The sequence below is a fragment of the Martes martes genome (assembly GCF_963455335.1).
Source record: "Martes martes genome assembly, chromosome: 7".
NCBI classification, from domain to species: Eukaryota; Metazoa; Chordata; class Mammalia; order Carnivora; family Mustelidae; genus Martes; species Martes martes.
In genome coordinates, this window is record NC_137894.1 from 401,325 (window position 1) to 425,138 (window position 23,814).

Consider the following 23,814-nt stretch of genomic DNA (forward strand, 5'->3'; position numbering starts at 1 on the left):
CGGCTGGGGGGGCAGAAGCCCGGGGCCCATCGGCCTGGCTTCCGGCAGATTTGCATCACAAAGGACGCTGCTTCATTGAAATTCTGCTCGCCTCCAGTGAAACAAAACTGCGGAAAAAAGTGAAGTTTTCGTCCTGAGCAACTTCACCACCGGGAGCAGGAGTGTTCTGAGCTTCTAAAAATAGAGAGGAAGTGGGCCTCTTTGGGCCGCTCCGGTCGCCGCCTCCCAGCCTGGGGCCCGCCCCCACTGCCCACTCAAGGGCAGCCTCCCGCCCCGTGGGACACCCGCCGCAGAGGCCACGCAGCTCCAGAGCTGGACGCGGCCGCCCCGGAGGAGCCCAGCATGCCGGACTGCGCGGAGGCCCTGCAGGCCACTGGGCCCGCCCGGGAAAGCTCTGCCACCAGGTGAGCCCGTCCGTCCTCCGGACTGGGGGCTCTGACCTCCTCTGAGCCTCAGCCTCCCCATCTGGGAAATGGAAGGAAGGGTCTGGATGATCCATGGGATGAGCGCTGGCTGGGACGTGAGTCCTTTGAGCTGTTACTTGTGTCCGCTCCCCTGTGTGGCCAAGAGGGGCTCAACCGAAAAGGGAGTTGTCCCCCAGGGGTGTGAGCTGCTGTGGAATGGGGGAAGGATCCCTCAGTCCTTAAGAACCTTCCCTACCTCCCCAAGGGCCCTTGGCACCTGGAGTCGTTAAGAGGCGAGGACCGGGAGAGCTCAGGCTGGCTGTGTGTGACCTTGGCAGGTCCCTGCCCCTCTCCCCGAAGCCCTCGCGCTGTGTATTGTACCAACCCGCGATTCAGAGGAATCAGACATTTGCTGGCACCCACGCAGACCCGGCCCTGTCCGCCCAAGGAGCGGGGGCTCCTGAGAAGAAGGGACCCAGTCCCGGCCACAGAGCGCTCAGCCAGGAGGCAGGAGAGCGCAGACATCTCCAGAGTCCAGACATTGTGCTCGGTGCCCAGAAGGGGCGCCGGCCACTGGGGAGGGAGAGACTTCTAACTGGGGGCGCCGGCCACGGTGAAAAGACACGCAGAAAGTCGGGGACTTCGGGGATGGGAAAGGTCCGGGCGGCCGCTGTGTAGGATCCGAGGGGGACGAGGGGAAACTGCCAGGTCTGAGCTCCAGAGCGCCCGGCCCCTGTTCTAACAAGAGAGGGTGGGAGGACAGAACGAATGTTAACGAGCCTCAGAGACAGAGGCCCCTACAGGGGCTGGGCCCTGGGTCTCCAGGGAACCTTCCAGAAGCAGGGGTCCTTGCCTGCAAGGCCGCGAGAGCAGGAGGTCCAGCCTCCCTCCCTGGACACGGCCGTACCCCGAGGGTCAGTAGGCCCCTCGAGGTGGCTGGCGGAGCGTCCTCACCCAGGGGTAGCTTCTGAACGGCTCTTCACACAGGTCATCCTGGCACCGGCCTCCATCCTGGGGGCGATGCGCTCACAGGTACGCCTCAAAAGCTCGCCCTTTGACAGGAAGCACCGGGTTCTGCTGCTTCTCCGGGTTTCCCGTGCCCGTGGACAAGCAGTCGGCGGGGGGGGGGGGGGGGGGCGTCGGGAGCCCAGGGTTTTCCGAGGTTCGCCGAGAAGGTCCATGGGGACGGGGTGGCCAAGGGTCCTGTGCACTCACCGGAGCCAGCCGCTCTGGAGGGGCTGGACAGCAGGGTCCGCAGAGGCTGAGCCCGGTTTGTAGACACCAGGAAAGGGAGGCCGTCAGACAGGGGCAGAGGCCCTGCTGGGGTAAGAGGGCTGAAAGCCCAGTTACAGGACCCGCCCCTCTGCCTTCTTGCTTAGAGGCTTTGGGTAAGTCGTCTGGCCTCTCTGAGCTCAGTCCCACCCTCCGTGCCCACGGAGACAGACCCTGACCCGCGCTGGCCTTGCAGAGAAGTCGGGCAGATCCCGTAGGCTGGAGAGGGTGGCCTGCTTCCAGGAGCAGAAGACCATCCGCCCAGGCACAGGGGACCCCTGGCGACGCGGGGACCTCTCTCAGCGGCGCGGGGGGGTGCTGGTGGCATCCAAGGGGATCTTGGGTTCCCACCACGCTCTGCTCCGGACCTACTCTGACCCTGGGCAAGTCTGGCTGGAGAACGGAGCCTCCGTTCCCCCGTCCGTCCAGCGGCTGTGAGACCGCGAGACCACGGGCCGGCTCTCCTCCAGGAGCCCGAGAGGGGGCTTATCTGCCCACCCCGCTCCCAGGACTGCAGAGGGGACGACTGGAGGTCGGGGGAGGGAAGGAACCGAGAGCCGGAGGAGGGCCGGCACACCAGCCAGACCGACGAGAATTCCCTTCTGTGCCAAGCTGATGGCAGGGCTGGCGCTGGGCCTTTCGGGCAGGGTTGAGGGGAAGGAGCCAGACCCAGGCCGGCAGAGCTAGAAGCCGCGGGGCTGGAGCAGGGTCCCCTTGAGACCGAGGTGGGAGGCCATGCCGGACGTCGGGAGCACCACTGGGTGTGTGCAGAGCCCCTGTTCGAGTGTCTGTCTGGTTCAGAGAGCAGCTCTCCGAGGCTGAAGAAGCGCAGCTTGGAGGAAGGCCTTCAAAGGAACCAGGGAAAGGAGCCGTTCTGGGGCTGGGCGGTCGTGGACGCCCAGGGGGCAGGCAAGGGCACCGCCAGGACTGAAGGCGTGGGTGAGGGGGAGTCAAGGGCCTCGTTAGATCGGTCAGGACGGGCCGGGCTAACTTCTAGGTGTGGACGGGCTGGTGTGGCCAGATGAGGGGTGGCCGCGGCCGGAGGAGCTGGCCCTGAGGAGCCCCGAGAGCACAGAAGCGGAGGAGAGCCCGGTGCGGGGGGAGAGGAAGCTGGCGGGGTGGGCTGGGGGCTGGAGGCCCGGAGACGGCAGCCTGCAGGGCCGAGTCTGGCCCAGGGAAGGAAGGACAGTGAGTGGCCACACTTGCCCTGGGCTCCCAACTGCCCCTCCCGGCAGGGCCCACCCAAGGACTGGGTGCAGAGAGATGGCCCGCGGGAGCCAGGGACGTGAGGCAGGCGGGGGCCCAGCAAGCCTGGGAAAGGAGGCTGTTCTCCCTGACGGAGCTTCCCAAGGAGGACAAGGGGTGAGCTCCCCGTCTCTGCGGTAGGTAAGCCTAGGAGGAACGGTTAAAATGCAAATACTAGGGGAAGGACACAGGCCTTCGAAAGAAGGGGGGCTACCCAGTACCTCCGAGGTCCCCCCAGCCTCCTCCCTGCTCCCCTGCGTACGAAACACGGCTAGGGCGGGGGTTTGGCTTGTTGTTGTGTTTGTGTGTTTGTTTCCGGCATCTTTATTGTTTTTCTCTGCTTTCGCAAACACACGTTCACTTATGCAAAATCATTCGTCATTGACTACGTCAGGCCCTGTGCTGAGCCCAGCAGAGTCATCATGGAAAACCAGGCAGGCTCCTGACCTGAGGAGCGAGTTTATATCCGTGCCACGAAGACCCCCATCACACTGTAATTGTGCAATGACCTATGGACTCGTCATTGCGAACGTGCCAAGGAGGGACTCAGGAAAAGAGGGAGGGGATGTGAGCAATGACACCAAACAGTACTCGAAAACGGCTAAACTGGCACATTTGTGTTACATATGTTTCATCACAATAAAAATTATCTTTAAAATGTTGGTAATTTTTTAAAGGAAATTATGGACAGCACATAACAGGTGTCCAGCCTAGGCTCGACAACACCTTAGGAGAAGCAACACCTAAGCTGAGATCTTAGGTGTCGAGGAAGAAGGGGTGATTAGGGGAGCTTTCTAGGAAAAAGGCACAGCACATGCAAAGGCCCTGAGACGGGAAGGAGCTCGGAGTGTTTGAGAATGTGCAAGGCCAGTGGGCACAGGCAGAGAGCTTGGGAGTCTGTGCGCCCCAGGAAGGGTGGTGCAGGTGCCAACTGTCCCTGGGCAAAAGGCACATCGGTAGAGTCAGAGTCCCCGGTCCCGGACATCTGAATACAGATCCAGATGCCTTCGGGATGCAGGTCAGCCCAGGCCAGCCCTGGGTCCTTGCAGGGGATGCCAAGCTGTTGGCTGGGGACAGCAGAGCCTAAGCTGGCCTGGAGTCAGGACGCTGGGCCCAAAGCTGACTTACTCTGTCCCCACGCAAGCCCTCGCACGGTAGACCCTCAGGTCAGTGGGGGTTTTTTTAGGTCACCGAGTCTAACCTGCTCCATCACAATGTTCATATATTACCAACCTACCCTGACTTGAAAACTCCAGTGATGGGGAACTCACTACTTACTTCTTTGTCCCTGCGAAAGATGTGGTTTCATTTAGAGAAATCCCTACATCACTCTCTCCTCCCGGGCAGTCCTGGCTCCTTGCAAGGGAGCCAGTGAGGGACGCTTGAGGTCAGGGCAGGGATGGTGCTTTGAAAACTGTGAAGGTCATGGCCATGTGAGGGACGTCTAGGACGGAGCTCAGACTCTAGCCCCAAGCCGCTGTAAACTAGACTTTACGTATGCAGAACCTAATAGGTTGCGTCCTGTGTTAATGGAAGGAAGTTGTCCATAGAGGGCACAAAGGTGAGTAGAACTTGATGAGTGGGTTCAGCGACGCGGTAGAAATACCGAAAGTTTCATTATCCCAAAACATTCTTGTACTCCCCGCCGGTCCGCCCTCGCCCCGTCTTGCGTGAGCAGCGGTGGGAACAAACCCTGCTCTGGCCATTTCCGGACGTCCCGTCAGCGGGTCACGCCGCAGGTGCCCGTGCCCTCCTCCCTGTGAGACTCACTCCTGTGGCGAAGTGTTTCTGCCGCTCACCCTCCTGCCCTGCGGGGTGAGCCCTGCTCCAGGCTCTTCCACACTTGGACTACCCGTTCTTCCGGACGTTTGGGCTGTTTCCAGATTGAGGATTTGATGAACGGAGCTGTAAGGAACATTCTTGCCGAGCGTGTTTTGTGGCGGGCGTATTTGTTTTCTTGGCTCAACCCCTGGGATCCTACCGCCGGCTCAGGGCCGGGGCGGGGGGGGGGTGTGTTTGAAGCCACCAGACGCGTCCCCACGGAGTCGGGTCGTGCCGTCCGCGCTGGTCCCGCATCTCTGCCGGCGCTGGGAGCACTGTTCCTGGCGAGCCGCCCTGCGGGGTGAGTGGTGGAGTCTCCCGTGGTTTCGGTGTTCGTGTCCCTGCGAACGGTGCTGAGCCTGCTTCCAAGCGCCGACTGGCCGTTTCTCCGCCTTCTGCGGTGAGGTCTGTTCAAATCTGCAGCCCATTTCGTAACCACGTTTAGCCCTTTTGTTCTCGTTTGTTCAGATTCTTCATACATTCTGGACCTCCGTCCCTCGTTAGATACAGGGCGTGCCAATGTTTTCTCCCACCCTGTGGCTTATTTTCCCTTTTGCAATGCTGTCTTGATGAACAAACATCTTCTATTTGATAAAATACAGTCTCCTTGGGGCGCCGGGGCGGCTCAGTGGGTTAAAGCCTCTGCCTTCAGCTCAGGTCATGATCTCGGGGTCCTGGGATGGAGCCCCGCGTCGGGCTCTCTGCTCAGCGGGGGGCCTGCTTCCCCCTCTCTCTCTGCCTGCCTCTCTGCCTACTTGTGATCTCTGTCTGTCAAATAAATAAATAAAATCTTTTTTAAAAAATCCAGTCTCCTTGGGGCGCCTGGGTGGCTCAGTGGGTTAAAGCCGCTGCCTTCGGCTCAGGTCATGATCCCAGTGTCCTGGGATCAAGCCCCGCATCGGGCTCTCTGCTCAGCGGGGGGCCTGCTTCCTCCTCTCTCTCTGCCTGCCTCTCTGCCTACTTGTGATCTCTGTCAAATAAATAAATAAAATCTTTAAAAAAAAAATCCAATCTCCTTTTTTCTTTTATGGTTGGAGACACTGTGTCTCCTCTAAGAAATCTGCCTCTGCCGAGGTTAGAAGATGCTTCTCTGTGTGTTCTCCCAGAAGCTTGATAATTTTAGCTTTTACATTGATGTGCATGATCTATGTCAAATTAATATTTTTCCACACATTGATTCAAGTGCCATTTGTCGAAAATGTTTTTTTCACTATTAAGCTGCCAAGTCTCCTTTGTAAAAAAAGAAAAAAAAAGAAAGAAAAAGAGAAAAACTCATCTGACCATGTGCGTGTGGGCCTTCTCCTGGACTCTCTTCCCGGAGCCGGTCTTCCATCCCCGGGTTCCTACCATACCGTCTCCTTTGCCCTTGCTGCATCGTAAGTCTTGAAACCAGGCGATCTTGGTCCCCCGTGTGGTTCTTTCCTCCTGCTTGGGCAACGGCCAGTGCCATTGGCAGCCTCTGAGTTGTTCTAGGACTCTTGCCTCCGGATTCTGTGCAATGGCCACCTCTGGGTGTGCGCTGAGCTAGTGACTCATCTCTAACAAGTGGAGAATCGCAGAAGCCGTGGGCTTTCACTGCAGACGTTGGGTCACAAAAGGCTCATGCTCTCACCTTCATTTCCTTGCTCGTTCTGAGGGAGAGGCCCCTGTGGCAAGGGCCGAGGAAGACCTCTGGCCGAGAACCAGAGAGCTGAGGCCCTCGGCCCAATGATCTGCCAGGGACTTAACACGAGCAAAGACAGGAGTGCGCTTGGAAGCCGGTCCTCCCCCAGTCGAACCCCCAGATGAGATGCAGCCCAGAGGACAGTTTGACCGTGGCCTGTGCGAGGCTTCGAGCCAGAGGCACCAGCAAACCCACACCAGATTCCTGACCCATGGCAGCCCTGAGGTAATGAGTGCTTAAGTAACCACATTTTAGGATGCTTGTTATGGAACGATAAATGACTAAAACACTCACTCCTTTGTGTCCCCACACAAAATTTAGAACCATCTTGTCAGTCTCTGCAAAAAAAGGCTGTTGGAACTTTGACAGGGAGTGAGGGAAACTCTTCTGATCCATGAACAGAGTCTGTATTTTCATTTATTTAGGTCTTTGATTCCTCTTATCTGTGATTTGTAATTTTCAGTGTAGATTCCTTGCACACTTTTTTTTCCATTTAATCCTAAGAATTGTATGGGTTTTGATGCTATGCAAATGTATTTCACACTTAATTGTCCAACATTTATTGTTGGTAGATACTAATACAATCGATTTTTTAAATTATTGACCTTGTGTTCTGTGATCTTACTAAATTCTTTTATCAGTTCTAGTAACTTTTTGGGGAGGCCCTCCCTATGATTTTTTATTTGCACAGTTTTGTTATCTATTAATAAAGATGGCTGTATTTCCTCCTTTCCAGTCATTTTGTCTTTAAGTTTTCTTGTCTTATCGCACCAGCTAGAACCTGCGGTGGAGCTTACGTAGGGGACGTCCTTGCCGGTTCCTGACGTCGTTGCCATTTCCAGTGACCTTCGGTCCTTCCTGCAGATGTGTGGTCCTTCTGGTGCGATCCCCTCCAGCCTCAAACCAATAACGATTATTCATTATTTTTCATGGTTTCCATGGGTCACGAGCCACTTAGCAGAGGGGCTCTGACTCAGGGTCTCCGGAGGTCACAGTCAAGTCATCAGCCAGCCAGGTGCCAGACATCTGGACTTGGAGGACCTGCTGGAAACTGTATTTGTTTCCTGTGGACACTGTGACAGGTCACCACAAACCTGGTGGCTTCAGACAGCAGACATTTATTCTGAAGTTCTGGAAGTCACACTTTCATGGGGCTCAAGTCAAGGTGTCAGCAGGGCTGTGCCCCCCTCCAGAGGCTCTCAGAGAGACTCTGTCCCTCGCCTGTCCATCGTCCAGCATTCGTCCTTGACCTGGGGCGTCACCACTCCAATCTCTGCCTCTGTGGTCACACGGCCTCTCTCCTGTGTGTGTCTCCCTCTGCCTGGCTCTTGTAAGCATACAGGGGACTGCAGTGAGGGCCCACCTGGAGGGTCCAGGTCAATCTCCCTCTCTTAAGATTCTTAATTTAATCACATCCACAAAATTCCCTTTTATCGTATAGGGTAATAATCACAGGTTCCAGAGACTAAGACATGGATATTTTGGGGGGACAGTTTTCAATTTACCACATTGGTTGTTAGCCAAAGACTTTAATTATGCCAGTGGACCTCTCTATCGGCTTCTTGAGAGATAAGGCCAGAAGAAGCGAAACTATAGAGGAAAAGTAGGTTAGCAGTTGCCTGGGGTTGGGGGGCTTGAGAGGAAATGGAAAGTAACTGCTAAGAGGGTTAGCGTTTCTTCTGGAGATGACAAAAATGTTCTCAAAGTGACCATGATGATGACGGCGCAACTGCAAAAATACTAAAAATTATTGAATTTTACAGTTCAAAGGGTTGCTTCTTCTGGACGTTTTACGTCAGCGAACTTGTGTATCATCTACCGTGAATGGCTTCTTTCACGAATCCTGCTTTCATGATTCAGCCACGTCGTGCTATGTGACCGTGCTCGTTCCGTGGACGGCCGGCTCACATTCCGGTGCAGGGAAGCGCCCCATTCCGCTCACCCTCTCATCAGCTGGAGGACAGTTGGGTTGTTTTCACTCGATGGCCACAGTTCATGACGCTGCCAGGAACACATGCACAGGGGTTTATCTGGACATGTTTGTATTTCCCTCGGGTGTCTATGTGGGGGTAGAGCCGCTGGGTCATAGGATGACTCTGTGTGTCACCTTTCGAGGACCCGCCAGACTGTTCCCTATGGTGGCTACATCCCCCCAAGTCCCCAGCAGCCGTGTACAGGGGCTCTGACGCCTCCCACCCACCCAACACTCCTCTTCATCTCTCCGACTACAGCCATCCAGGAGCGGGGAGGGGCGTCCCCATGGTTCTGATTTCCTGAAGGCTGGCTGTGCTGAGCGCCCCTGCCTGTGGCTGTCGCCCACTCGTGCGTCTGGCAGAAATGTCCACTGAAACACTTTGCCTGGTTTTAATCAGGTTACTTGTCATCTTGTTGAGTTGTAAGGGTTCTTTGTATATCCTACATGTAATTCTCTTAGCAGAAATATAATTGGCAAATGTTTTCTCCCATTCTGCAGGTTATCTCTTTGCTTTATTTATGCTTTTATTTACTTATGCTGTCCTTGAAGCACAGGCTTAATTTTGACATAGTCCAATTTATGTGTTTTTCTCTTGCCGCTTCTGCTCTTGACATCGTGTCTCAGAAGGCTGTGCCTAACCCCAGGCCTCACAGACTTCGATTTTCTTCTAATGGTTAAAGTTTTAGCTCTTACTGTTAAGACTTTGACTTTAATTTTTTGTGAGTATGGTGGGGTCCAACTTCATTCTTCTGCATGTGGATATCCAGCTGTCCCAGAGCTATTTGTTGAAAAGACTATTTTTCCCCTACTGAATGGTCTTGGTGACCTCGTTGGAAACCAGTAGACGGTACATGCGAACTTGAGTTCTGGACTCCATGTTCTGCTCCCTTTATCCACACACGTATCCTTGCGCTGCACTGCATTGTCTAAATGACTATAGATGTGTAGTGTGGTTTGAAATCAAGAGGTGTGAATCCTTCAGCTTTGTTCTTTTGCAATATTGTTTTGGCTATTCTGGGGCTTTTGAATTTTCATATAAACTTTAGACCAGCTTGTTGATTTCTGAAAACTAAGTCAGCTGGGATTTTGATAGGGATGATGTTGACCTGTAGATCAGTTTGGTGGGGGAGGGGGGAATTGTCATCTTAATATTAAATCTCTTGATCTTAAGATGACTTTCCATTTGTTTAGATCTTAATTTCTTTCAACAATGTTTTGTTACGTTTAATTTTTAAAAACCTTTTTTTCTCCCTATTCTTTAGATTGAATTATTTCTACTGTTCTGTCTTCAAGTTCACAATGTTTTTCTGATCGTCTCAAAACTGCTGTTAAGCTCATCTGGTGGGCTTTTCATTCAGAGATTGTACTTCCCTTATACTTTCCATTTTCATGGGCAATCCTCCGTTATTCATCAAGCACGTCGCTATTTTTTCTCTTACTCATCAAACATGTGTTAGGAACTGCGTTAAAGTCCTGGCACACTCATCTCAACATCTGCATCAGATCCAAGTTTGTTTCTGTTGACTGCCTTTCAATTTTGGCTCAAAATTCTTGCTTTTTCAGATATCTGGTCATTTTTTGTTATATGCTAGATATTGTTATGATAGGTTGGGAGTATGTTGATTCAAAAGGTTTAAATCTGCACGAGCGTCAGCTGGTGTCTCAGCCACAGGGCTCTGGCTTTCTGAGTCAGTCACTCCTAAGAGTTCCCATGTTGCTGGCTGTGTGCAGCGGCCCCGGAGCCTGGCAGACACCCAGCCACGTTCGGGCAGTGTGTACAGTACTTGAGAATTTGAAGTCTGGAGTCAGACTACCTGGCTTTGAATCCCAAATATTCTGATTAGCAGCTGCGTCAGCTTCAGCACTTCAGCTCTCTGTGCAGATTCTGATGAAGTTCTAGAACCTGGGTGAGGTTCGGTGGGCTGAGGTCCGGAGCCGATGACCAAGAAAGAATTCTTGAGACATCTCTGGTGCAAAATGGTGGTTTATGAAAGCACGGGGACAGGACCCGTGGGCAGGAAGAGCTGCCGCCCTGGGTTGTGAGGGATGGCAGGTTATGTACTCTGCGGTTGGGGGAAGGTGAGGGAAAGGGAGGTTTGAGTTTTCATATGCCAAAGGAGGCCTACAAGGTGCGGGGATACCTGAGGTCTCCCAGCTTGATCAATGTTGTCTTTCAGCACGCCATTGACATCTAGATAGTTGGGAGATTCCTGTCTTGCAGGATTGTGATCTCTGCAAGTTAACTATTTGTTTCTCATTTATGGCGGTCAGCAGTGCCTGAGGAATGCTACACATATTACCGAGGGGAGTGGATGAAGAGGGGGTGCAAGGTGCCAGCTTTTGCTTTGTCCTCGGTCAGCCTCCTGCTCCCTCATTATTCCCCCCTGAACAATTTTGACCCTTAAATCTTTAAGGTAGTTGAGAGTGGAAGGTCTCGTCTTCTGTAACTTCTTCCTGCTGAATAGGGGCGTAGAGCTGTCCCTACCTACTTGGGTCAACATTGATCAGTGGAGGAACGTATAGGGGAGTTACGAAAGGCAGCGGCAGTTGAATCCAGCGCTGACAGGGAAGAAGTGTCTCTGCGCGTGGTCAGGATCATCTGTCGCGGGGAAGTCATTGCGGCAGTGGAGTCTCGGCACCAAGTAGAGAAACAAACACTGAACAAAGCAACATATTAAGATTAATAAGGCGATAAGGATGAGAATCCCAAAAAGGAGATTTCTAATTGTTGGCCATAGTCCTCCTTCAAACCAGGAACTTAACCAATCACCGAGAGAGAGAGAAGGATCTTGTAGAGCCTTCATCTGGGCATTCATATCTTTTATTAGTCCTGAGACATTTTTGTGATAGTCTGGGATGTACACGCAACATTCTGCTTTGATAATTGCGCGTGTGCCACCCTGTGCTGCTGTCAGGACATCTAAGGCCATCCTATTTTGTAGGACTGCCTTGCGTTATCTGTGAGATTTCTGTATTAAGGAGATGCTATTTAGTAAATCATTGAGTGCCTTTGTAGTATATTTATTAAGGGCTTTTACATGCCAAATGACATCCTCTAGTCCCACAGATGGAACAAAAATGGATGCTAAGTGGCCGCACCATTCAAAACCAGATCGTGTCCATCTTTGCTTTAAGTTGGGGCGATTAGCTGGAGTGGTGATGGTTTTAGTAGTGTGCCCATGAATCCAGACAAATCCTAAGGTACAGCGACCTATCTACCCTGGAGGAAGCCAGGGCCACAGGTTAGTTCCACATGTCCAGTGGGTTCCGTTTGGAACTGACCATCTAATGGCAGGTCGCCTTGCCCAACCAGTAGCAAACCAGTCAGTAGCCTGGAGTACTATTATTTGGGAACACATTTCTAATGATAGCCATCCTAGATGTCGTGTGTTATTTGCCCAAGTATCATATGTATGATTTCTTTGTTCCTGGCATTAAACTGCCTTTTGACTGAGCTGTCCAATAGTGGGTGTGAGCCACAAATATGTATCCCAGATTTGATAAATACCATCTTTAGTATAGTGATAAGGAGGGTTTTTAACTTAGGCCCATATTTGATTGGGGAGTTATGGCTTGACAGCAATCCCCTTTCCTTCCAGATAGCTCCCTGGGCATGACGTACCAGGAAGGCATATTTGGAGTCCGTGTTGTTTATTTTTAGGCTTTGGCAATTGCAAAGTGCTAGTGAGCACTATGGCATACCTAGCTTCTCTTATTCTTTCTATGAAAAGTATTGTCATCAGTAAACCAACTGTCATTTGTATTTTTAACAGGAGCATCTTAAATCTGGCCAAAGAGAGTAAGCTAGATCAATAACCTCTGAACAGTTTTGCTCTATAGAGAAGTACAATGGTCAGGTTCAGGCATACAGGTAACTAGGTTTAAAGTTTGACAAGTTTTAAGTATTATCCCGGGCATATCTGTAAGTGTAGCCCAGTATTTAACAAGTCGGCCTCCATCATCCATTGGTGGCCTTTGGTTTCTAGGACAAATCTGGACCTGATGTGAAGTCATTACAGTCAGGGACTGTCCCATAGTGAGCTTTGAGGCTCTTTTTATGAGGAGGGCTGTTCTATGCTTGGCTAAAACATTTATTTGCAATTGTACCTCAACAGAGGTGGCTTCTAGGATAAATATGACTAAGGGATGAAACCATTAAGAAGCCCTTTGAGTGCTCCAGCCTTAACAATATCCTAATTACAAAGGATCACTGGCAAGTGGGAGAAAACTTGTCAAGAGATAAGGGGAGTTCCCCATGCATCATCCAATCCAATCATAAAGAAAAGGGGTTATCCATTATCTCCACAAGTTCATAGTTAAGTTATACCATTGTAGGGGAATCAATCCCATTTTCTAGTTGTTTAATCATGTGCCATGGGGTTCTGCTCATATCTCCACAAAATAATAAGATCAACTAAAGAAGCTATTGTGCAAATTCTCTGAAGTTTATCTCAAATTGTTTAGCTTGGGTAAACAAACATTTAAATACTACCAAACCTAGAGTTTAACATCCATAAAGGTGTGTTATTAAAACATAATTTTTCTCTCTAAAATAACCCTCATCTCCAGGAGATAGCCAAATCAGGACTAAGTCATTTGAAAAACAAGTCCAGTTTTAACAAACTTGACCTATTATTTGCATAAGCTCGGCAAGAACGGTGAGTGTGATCATCTAGATCTTTTAGAATCTGCTTTGCTGGAACTTCTTATAAGGAATCTCTAGGTTGAACTTTTAGTAGCCTCTCCGGGCCAGAAGCCAAGCCACGTACTTGCCATCAGAGATGCCTGCAATACCTGTCGATTTGGGCAAATGCGTCTTCTGAGGTTCCCAAAGTATCCTGCCAGGGAGTGACATTCTTTACTCACCTGGTGAGGCTGCTGGGAACTCTGTAAGCAGGTGTCAGGCCAACAGTTCCAAGGGGCTTTACGGCTCCAGGTTTCACAAAGTCAACCTTAGTTCCTTTAAGCTGTCTGGTCATATCTGAGTCTTTTCAAATATGACATTCCAGTCAAAGCCTTGGTAAAATAACCAGTTTCCAATGCTGTCCTGTTCCGAGGAGAACAGATTCTTATTGAACTTATGCAAATGACTGATTGCCAAGGAAGAAAGAATACTTGCTGAGCCCTTTTGAGTTTTAGAGGGTTCAGATAGAGGGAAAAGTTGAATGCTTTTGATTTGTTTGCAAATAAATAATTTTATATTTCTGTAAGTCACAGACATTTTAAGAAAAAAGTTTCCTTAGTCTGGAAGAGCAAACATTAAAAAACCAGCAATGTCTAAAACAAGACAAAACATGACGAGACACAACACTATAATGTTTTAGTTCATTTAGTCCCATGTTACTAAATCTGGTGAATGCAGCTTTAGTTAGTTTTGGAAATTCTTACCCATTTCAGTTTTAGGATTTTCAAGTATATCAAATATCTGTATTTGTCCTGAAAGTCCTTTATATGAATCTCCTTTAAGATAAAACTCATTTTACAAGAGAAATAAAACAATTATAAATGACAAAAACTCAGAATGGATATGGTTAGAGCTGATGAGACGAGAGTTTACACTTTAGCTGGCAAGGAAATCAGGTTATTTCTGTGACACATAACATTTCCATAATCACAATATCAAGCGATGATCTCTCAAAACATTAAAACTTTAGGAAATGCATAGAATCTCTAGAATAGTTACAGCATTTTCCCAAATATGACCCAAGGTTTATCATTGGCTTAGCAGTACTTCATGAGTAACTTAGCATACCAAGGAAAAGCCTGAGTTAAAGAGATTTACAACTTAAATCTTGTCAACATTTGCTAAAATCTTATAAAGTTTTAAAGCACATACCTAAATATAGTTAGGGATGTTAAATACCTGATAAAACAAAACATAGAAACTGGGTTTTCTGGGCAGGCAAAGAGAAAACCATTTACATTTTCTTTCTTTTTTTTTTAAGATTTTATTTATTTATTTGACAGACAGAGATCACAAGTAGGCAGAGAGGCAGGCAGAGAGAGAGGAGGAAGCAGGCACCCCGCTGAGCAGAGAGCCCGATGCGGGGCTCGATCCCAGGACCCTGGAATCATGACCTGAGCCGAAGGCAGAGGCTTTAACCCACTGAGCCACCCAGGCGCCCCCCATTTACATTTTCTTAACAGCAGATCAATTAATCTAAGAAAACTTTGTCCTTTTGAACAGAGAGAATTTCAGTCTTATACCAATGGACCTTTAAAACCCATTCATTTCAATCTTAGTCCGTCCCGACCAGAGCTAAAATTCCTTTTCTGAAGATTTCCCTTCACAAACCTTCTACAACTTTCCTTTGCATTCAGGTTTTGTCGCAAGTCATTTCCTTCCAAACAACCATCTTATTTAGGACAAATTTACCTTTTATCTTTAATAAAATGCATTTCCATTCCTTAAATCTTTCTTACATATCATCTACTTTTCCACAGGGTTGTTTCCCTTATTCTCCATCAGTCTTAGGTACACTTAGCATTTTGTACTCTTCGAAACACCTTAATCAGTTATTAACCAATTGTGAACTGTTAGAACAGAATTCTTTAGATGGCAAATTTATCAGTCAGTTAAGCACAAAACATGTTTACCAACAGTAATTTAAATACTCTTAGTTTCTTTGCAGTAAGAAGTCAAAAGCACAAACCTACATCCAGTAATTAACGACTTAGCATTTTATCCTGTTTGGTTAAGACCTAGATGTCCATAATTTAATTCCATTTGTCATCCCACCAAAACTTTAAAGTTTTGGATTACCAAAGACTTTGAAAGCTACTTCAGCAATTACCCATTAAAACTTTGAGACAGACAATTAACCATCAGTTTAGTCATTTCTTTGCTAACAAATTGAAACAAATAACACGAGCTTATTTGATCTTCAGTAAACTTCGAAGTTTCACATTTACTGCTGATAACTAAACCAACAAACTTAACTTAGTTCCAAACTGATTTACGTTCCACCTGGGCCCACTCCACTTTGAATGTTTACCCGAGACACGAGTGGGGAGATCCGGAGTGGGGGGTGTTAGGTCCAGGGGATGATCTTCCTGCTCCTTGACAGTGAGGAGAGAAGGAGCCGTGGTGCACGGTCTAGAGACTGGTCATGCAGGCTGCACACACGTTGTTGCCGAAACACGAGAAGGGGGAAACAGAGGAAATAAAGTGCTGCCAGGAGGCAGAGAAAGGATTCCCGGTTCTAGAGCTCATCAGCCCCAACAGAGGAGCAGACTTTCCCACCAGCTTTCCCACCAGCGGGGGGGAGGGGTTAAGCAGTCCAAGTCAGGCCAGAGAAAACAGGGAATTTCCCCGAAACAAAGAGAGTTTCGGCAGCTGCTTGAGAATATTCCTTAAGGTCTCTGTCTTGAGTTAGACTAACCCCAGTTGGCTCCGGTTATAGCCATTAACACGGGAAATGAGTGAGGGAGAAGCCCCCACATCTATTAGGAGAAACAGAGAGATATAAAGTCAGAGTCCCCTTTGCTAGGGATGGCCCAGCAACCCGGGTTTACTAGAAGGCGGCTTATTAACGTAATTATCATCCAGTATGTCAGGAGGAAGTTTACTAGCGGACTCATTTGGGCAAACACATTCCGCAAAAGCCTCTTAGTTCGGGGTCCTGGTGCAGAGCAATGAAGTCCTAGGTATGAGCAATGAAGGTGTCCTAGGTCCATTTGCCCTGTTTCCCGCAGAGGAGATCTAACTGATAGATCCCACCGAGGCCGTGCAGTGTTACAGGAGCTCAGTCCTTTTCTAAGGTTTGCAATCCAAATTATTTCCAGTGGGTTAAAGGCACCCCTAGGTAGAGTCCTTGGGAACTGAAGAAGCCTGCTGAGGCCATGCTCCCAGAAAAGTAAAGAAGGTCCATGACCAAATCCCCCCCGACTCCTGGGTGGCGTCCCACGCAGGATATGTCAGAGGTTCTCGCGTGTCAAAAGCGACCAGAGGCGTCCCTCAAGATATCGCTATGGATCGCTATCCTGCCTTCCCCGGGAAGGCGTTCCTGCCGTTAGAGGCCCTGGAGGGGGCGCCTGGGTGGCTCAGCGGGCTAAGCCTCTGCCTTCGGCTCAGGTCATGATCTCAGGGTCCTGGGATCGAGTCCCGCATCGGGCTCTCTGCTTGGTAGGAAGCCTGCTTCCCCCTCTCCTGCTCCCTCTGCTTGTGTTCCCTCCCTTGCTGTGTCTCTGTCAAATAAATAAATAAAATCTGAAAAAAGAAAAAAGAAGACGAGCAGTGGACACTAACGACAGCGACAGGAGGTGCCCTTGTTGGCCGTCTGAGGGCTGCCTGTGTTCACGTCTGTACAAGGTGCAGAGGCAATGGCCTGATGCGTGGAGCCACATAAATGCTAGCTACCGGCTGTTTACATAAAATTATTATTTCTGCCAGCTTTCCCTCTGCCCCCTCTGGCCTAGGGGCCTGGTAACACCCCATCTGGTAGCGTTGTCCCTGCCCGAGGCAGCTGAATTCCGGCCCAGATGCCAAAATCACCCTTCACCGGGGCAAGGCGGTCCCAGAGAGGACCAAGGACTCACCCACGATCACCCATCCGGGGCAGACCCCAAGCTAGAAGCCACAGGGCTCAGTGTCCAGAACACTTTGTCTTGGACAGGACGGGACTGCCTCCCGGCTCCGTCTGGGTTTTGCAAGAGAGCCTGATGATGGGTGGGTTCATCCCAGGTAGGCCTGTGAGCTTTGTCCTGACAGGGTTGGAGACTCTGGGTGTGGCCAGCTGGGTTAGAAGTGAGCTGGCTGGCCTCACCCAACACGGCAGAAGCCAAGCTGGAGCTGGGACCAGGCTTGGGGGCGAACGCCACTCCCCAAACACACCTCTGTGGAGGCCTTGCCCTGGAGGCTCAGTCCCCAGGTGCCTGCCACAAATATGTTCCTTCTAGTGGGTGTGGCAAACTTGGCTTAGGCCGCTTGTGCCCTGTCCCCACCCTTTTGGAGAGCCCATGGGTCCCCCCGGAGCTGGTCTCTCACGGGGCCTCAGCTGCCGCCCCTCGGAACACATCCTCCGTCTCGGGCCAAATAGACGCGCTCTCACTCCTTGCCAGCTGTCTCCTTTAATTTCGCTGCGCACCACCCCCAGCCTGGGTTGGGTGCCCCGGTGACCCTGAATGCTCCTCCATTCACAGATGGTCGCCGGACAGTCAATCTCAGCCAGGCTGGCTGGCTCCCTCGGCCCCCTTACCCCCCCGCACAGGGGAGGCACCGAACCCCTCCCCACGGTAGAAGGGGGATCCTCCTGGTGCTGTCAGTCCTGGGGAAGGGTCAGATCATTTCCAGGGAATATGGGCTTCATTAGAAGTTTTACTTCATGGTAGACGGTTATGCTTAACAAAATAACACCCAGCCTCTAGACTGCGTGCTCTGGGAGGGGGTCAGCCAGGGCAGCTCCAGAGCATCCCTCCCAGAGGGCTTCCTGGAGGAGGAGGAGGGGTCTGGAGAACAGGAGGCGGGCCAGCTTGTGGATTTTGCAAGGGGATGGAAAGTGAAGAGGGTGTATTTCCCAAGCCACCCTGATCCCAGAAGGAGCCTCTCTGCCTCCTCCTCCGTTTAGGAACTGCTGTAGATCCAGCTGCCCTGGGGGTGCTGAGGCCTGGGCAGGGGGTAGCTGCCAGCCCTTGAACAGAGGCCCTTGCTGATGCCGTCCCCCACCCCACCCACAGCCATGCCCAGCGCCAACTCCCATCACCACCACCACTGCGGAGCCCTTGGCGCTCAGCAGGAGTCACCCACGTCCTGGGGACAGAGGAGGCCTGCATTCCTTCCTGGGGTTCGCTGGGGCTGGGAGCCCTTCCGAAGCATGGATGGGGGGGAGGAGGGGGCTTTTGGCAGGTTCTCAAAGGAGCACATAACCCATGGGAGGCTCAGGGCTAGTGCCCAGACCCAAACTGTCAGGGCGTCCTGAGGCGGCGGCTGTGGGCGCGCACGGCCGGGAAAAGGGAACTTGAAGGAACCGGGATTTGGTGAAAGGCAGACTTTTCTTGAAGCGGGTCCACTGGCAGTGGGTACCAGCTTCCCGGGGCCGTCTGGCGGCGTCTGCCACCTGACTGGGTTCAGGGCCTTGGAACAACCCGTGTCCTGCCCCCGGGCCCTCAGAAGGGACTTTCAAAGCCCCTGAACGCCCAGCGGGGCTCAGCACGTCTTCGCCTCCCCCGGAGGCAGTCCAGATCCTGAAGCTGTAGCTTGCAAGTGATCAGTAAAGGTGGGGACCTCCCGGGCTGGGAGGGCAGCTGGGAGGGGGTTTCCAAGGAGCAGGGCTCCTGGTGTTCAAAGGCTTGGGCTTGATGCGACAATCCTGCCAAGTCCCGGGGGGAAGAAGCAGAGGGGGCACAAGAGGGCAAAAGGGCACCGGGCAGGACGCTGGCTGCCGCGGGACAGGGACTCTCCAGAGGCAGGAGTGAGGGAGCAGGGGACTGTTTCATGACGCAGGTGATGGGTAAATCTAGCACCCGTCGCGTCCTGGTTCACGGAGACCCGGGATCCCGTCCCTGTTCCGCCTCCGGCTGGGCACACGACGTCGACCCCGTCCCAGGCTCTCCAGACCCCTGTGCTGCCTCGCCCAGAGCTCGGAGCTCTCAGCGAAGCCTCCGCCGCGGGGCTGGGAGAGTGCAGGGGAAGGCACACCTGGGGTGCTTGACACCGGGCGTGCATTTAGTACAGAAAAGTTAAAAAGCCAAAACCAAACCAAAAGTCAAGCTTGCACCCTGCCGCTGGGGCCTGGGCCGGCTTCAGGAGCAGCGCCCAGCCGAGGGCGGCACCAGCACACTGCCTCCCCCACCCACACCGGCGGGGCCCTCTTCCTTGCCTCTTCTCCGTCCTCTTGTGTAAGGCTTGCGGGTGGGCAGCTGGGCCTATGCCAGGTGGGTCAGAGGTGTCTGGGGACACACCTCACCCACAGCCCCGGGGCAAGCTGGGGCGGGTCCCCACGCATGCCCGCCCGCCCCCACCCCGCCTCATTACCTGGAGCTCAGGCGGCACCAGCTCCCACACTGGGAGCCTTCGCCGGCGGCGCGCAGGGAACGCAGAGCCCTGTCCCTGCCTCTGCCTCGGGGAGACAGGTGAGCCCCCCGTGGGGCCGGACCCGGGGCTGCCTCCATGGGGTTTTTGGCCCGGAACCCGGCATCCTGAGAGAGCTGCGGGGGTCCAACCGATCTTCGAGGTGAGACAGGCCACATGGACTAAGGAGAAGCAGGGGTGTGGACCACCGTGGGGGGGGGGGGTCAGAGAGGCCCCGAGGGAGCAGCTCTCCGCCGGGCTGCTGGCGAGCCTGACTCCCGCCGCTGTGACGGGGACAGTGGGATCTGGAGGAGGAGCTGCTCCTCTCCCAGCCCAGGCGTTTTAGGATTCGGGGAATGTCTGGGCAAGGCCCTGAACTGGAAATCCTCTGCTGAGTTTCCGGAGCTAAGGTCTCCCCTTTGACTCCGGGCGGAGAGAGGTGGGAACGGGAAGAGGAAAGGGGAAGGCAGCCAGGGCGGGGCGGGGGGGGGCACAGGAGTCCCAGGGACCGGTGGGTTTGCAGGGGGGGGGGCGTGCAGGAGTCCCGGGGACCGGTGGGTTTGCAGGGGGGGGGGCGTGCAGGAGTCCCGGGGACCGGTGGGTTTGCTCATCCTGGTCAGCGCCGCCCGGCCCTGGGAAGAGAAACTGGACCCCACAGGCGAATCGGTGCTGCTCTCAATAGGATCAGGTGTGTGGGCTCAGCAGGCGGCAGGCTACAGTCAGGTGCCAGCCCCAGGAGCCGGTGAGTCCTGCCCGGCAAGGAGGGCACCTTCGTCCTCGCCCAGCCCAGCCTCGGGCCGTGACGCACGCTGTGTCTCTGTTGCAGGGCGGTTTGGTGGAGCGGGGCCTCTCTGGGGCTGATGCGTCCCCTGCGGTCCCCACTCTCTCCTGGGTGAGCTCGAGGGGCACAGCCGCCCCACGGGGACCACGCCAGAGATGCTCCTGCTCAGGTCTGCCTGCTCCGTCCTGAGGACCGTGTAAGGAACTAGGTCCCCACCCTCCTCCCAGAGACGGTCCCCGCACCGCACGGCGCCTGGACCCCCAGGCCTGGGCTTGGTGGCTTTCTTTCCACTCAGTCACCCTCCCAATCCCACCAAAGAACTTTCTCCTCCTTTCTCCCAGGAAGACCCCTGACAGCCCCCCAGCAATATGGGAGAGACGCTGAGCGCACGAGGCACTTTGCAGGGTCCCATAGCCTCACCACAGATGCAGGGCTGCCCCAGGGCCCCGAGGCTCAGAGAGGGACGGCGACTTGCCCAGGGTCACACAACCAGAGGAGCTGACCCCAGACAGGCCGGTTCTGATGAGCCTTAGAAAGCATTTCTTGAACACGTGTTGCATACGGCACAGTGGCTTGGCTGTTGGAAGTGGAAAGGGAAGAAAGAACGAGTAACGAGGAGGTGGACCCCCATCCAGGAGAGGCTCCCATGGAAAACGAGGGTTCCTCTTGGCTTGTGGGTCACACACATGGTGACAACTTGAGGATGCTTACTGAGCTCCAACTGTGCACCTCAGGGCCTCTCAAGGCCAGAGGACAGACAGACTCATGGAGCTTACCAAGTCGCGTGTGGCCTTCAAGGCCCAAACCGGAGTGTCCAAAGGCCGTGAGAGTGAGAAGGTGTTGGGGACAATCCCTGGGGCCTTCCTGAAGGAGGAAGTGAATGAGGTTCAGTAAGCTCTGTCTTCAAATGGTTCGCTTCAGCTCCTGGGGCAGGACAGGAGGACAGAGGAGAGTTGACCAGAGACGGTCAAGAGAGGAAGTGCTTTCACAGCCCCCCCGCCTGTCCCACGAACCTCGACTATACCTTCGGTATATTACCGCACACAAGCCCTTCAAGAGCTTCCTCGCCCCAGGGCGACTGGGCCCCTGCTAAGGACATTTGGTTTCTGTGCAAGCGGCGTGAGGCCAGGTGCTAATGGGGTGCGTGCGCACAGGAAGGGGTCTAGCTTGCCGGAGGGACAGGAATACTGTGCTCATCCCCTTGGACGGGCTCTGGTCATGATCACGGTGGACCCACCTCGCCTGCTGGTCCCTCGCCGGACCCCGGGGCTGCCCAGAGCAGCAGCAGGAGTCCAAGGGCCCCCGTGTGTGGGAGGGTCAGCGCGGTCGAGGTGGCTGCCCTTGGAAGACACTGTGGAAGCCGGGTCCGTGGCCTCACTCCCCAGGCAGAAGAGGCTGGTTTGGCGGGCTTGGCTCTCCTGGCCCCCAGGGCGGGTGCAGACAGGCCTGCAAAATGGGGGCGGGGCGGGGCTGGAGGCCATCCCCGTAGCAGCAGGAGCAGGGTCGAGGAGGACCACTGGAGTGGCCACTGCGGCACCCCCGCCCGGACACGGGGCAGCGGCCACGCAGGGAGGGCATGGCCCCTGTACCACACAGCATGGCTCCCTTCCCTTCCCTGCTGCGAGCGGGGCCAGGACTCAGGGAGGTCCTGCAAAGTCTGTTTCTGATGGTGGGCGAGGGTGCTGTCCCCTTCCAGGGGCCAAGCTCCGGCAAGGGCAAGGGCACGCCTTCCTCGCCGGGGAGACGGGATGCTGCCCTCTCCTAACGAGGCATCCAGCGTTCTGCAGGCTCCGGGCCATGCGCAGGGTGAGCGAGGTATCCCCATCACAGTCCCCCAGGACGGGGGGTGGACGGCAGCGTGTCTGAGTCCCCAGGGCCCAGCCCGTGCGTGGGGCTGCCAGGTGCTCGGGAAAGGGCCCCACGCGGAGGCAGAAACCAGAAGCTCTACCAGGTGCGGGACAGGCTGCCTGCACCCTTGGTGGTGGGCATTTTTTTTTTTTTTAAGATTTTATTTATTTATTTGACAGAGATCACAGGCAGGCCGAGAGAGAGGAAGGGAAGCAGGCTCCCCGCTGGTCAGAGAGCCCGATACGGGGCTCGATCCCAGGACACTGGGATCACAACCTGAGCCGAAGGCAGAGGCTTTAGCCCATGGAGCCACCCAGGCGCCCCGGTGGTGGGCATTTAAAGCAGACGGTGCCGGTGGCTGGCGGCCTCCACTAATCTGGGTGTGGGGAGTCCAGAGGCCCGTCGCAGTAGGCCCCGGGGTTTGCCCCTTGGGTGGCCTCACCTGTCCTTTGAGGACACGGCCAGGAGAGTGTGGGCCCTGTACCAAGTTCACCATGCCTGCTCAGGAGCTCCCAATGGGGGACTCTCGGCCCGTGCGTGTGCATGTCCCGTATCCACCCATTGATTGCCGTGTCTGTGCCCAGAGCTCGGGGGCCGTTTGGTACCAGCATGGCTGTCTCTGTCCCAAAGCAGACGCAGCATCCACTCTGTGACCCGAGAGGGTAATGGTGGTGACCAATGACCCAAAGTCAGCAGGACGAGTCCCACGTGCTCAGACCCTCCACCTAGGACAGGGGTCCCTGGCCCCAGACAGAGGGGACTTGCTCACAAAGTTCCCAGGAAGGGGACCACCTTGGCCCCCACCCAACCCCCTCTCCCCAGGCCCCTCCCGTCATAACACCCTGATGTCTTTCACTTTAAAACCTATCCCAGGTTCTTAAGCAGACTGCTGCCAGGTGGGCCTGGGTGCGTTCAGAAACTTAGTTTGAACCTGCAGAACCAGCAAGGAGTAAGGCCGAATGTGACAAGCAGGTAACTGGTGCAACAGCCTGGGAAATGGGCAAGGATGGGACCAGCCCCACCCTGACAGACGAGACTCCCTGGAGCCAGGGTCCTGCCCTCAGGGCTGCCATGACCAGCTACACAGGTTGCACACTGCACAACTCCAGTAGGCTCTGTTTACATATTGATGTGTATGAAATATGCCCCTGGAGTTGAGTGAGGTTATAGCCCTTCTTGACCCTGGTGTGTGTACTGAACTCCATCCGCTCATCACCCAGGACGCTGAACCCCGAGGAGGAATGGTGCTGAGGTCCATTCGGTTGACAACAGAGGCCCCGTAACCCCTTACGCCATCCAGCTGGAACAGGAGATCCGTCGTCCATGGCCACCATGCCTGGGAAGCAAGGAGGATCTGGGCCAGGAGTGAAAGCAAATGGCCTGAGCCCCAGATCTCTCTCGCTCCACACCTGTCCTCTCCCTGGAGGAGTAGGCTAGGGCCTCCCCACAGGTGCCCTGGGGGCGGGGAGGTCCTTGCTGGGTCCCGCGCGGGACGCGTGGGAGCTCTAGGAATGTCCTCAGCTCCAGTCTGAGCTTGTAAGCATGAGTGCGTCCGACGCCTGAGGCCCAGGGGTCTGGGAGTGAGCAGGAGGGGCTCTCATGAAGTCGTGCCCAGAGTCGGCCAGTGCTGGACCCCCACCCAGCCTTTCCTTGTCCAGATGGGGACACTGAGTCCAGACAGAGCTGTGCCCTTGCCCAGAGCCACACAATCCAGAGCAGAGCAGGGCTGAGCGCTGAGAAACCACGGTGGGGGGCTGGGGAGGGCGAGGTCAGCCCTGCAGCTGCTGCGCTCTTGTC

At 53.8% G+C, this 23,814-nt stretch overlaps 1 protein-coding gene across 2 annotated transcripts in view; it reads left to right on the top strand.

The window, feature by feature from the left end:
- Window positions 1-342: 342 nt before the first annotated feature.
- ACSBG1 (acyl-CoA synthetase bubblegum family member 1) overlaps window positions 343-23,814 on the top strand; it is a gene marked incomplete at its 5' end in the record, with an annotated part of 48,581 nt that continues 25,109 nt past the window's right edge. The window contains 3 exons of one of the 2 annotated variants that reach the window (XM_080808290.1): window positions 19,375-19,551; window positions 20,215-20,365; window positions 22,891-22,989. In XM_080808290.1, coding sequence (XP_080664416.1) covers window positions 20,325-20,365; window positions 22,891-22,989 — 140 coding nt within the window. Of the gene's footprint in view, window positions 405-19,374; window positions 19,552-20,214; window positions 20,366-22,890; window positions 22,990-23,814 lie in introns of those variants that run through there. The other variant, XM_080808291.1, reaches the window with a different exon arrangement.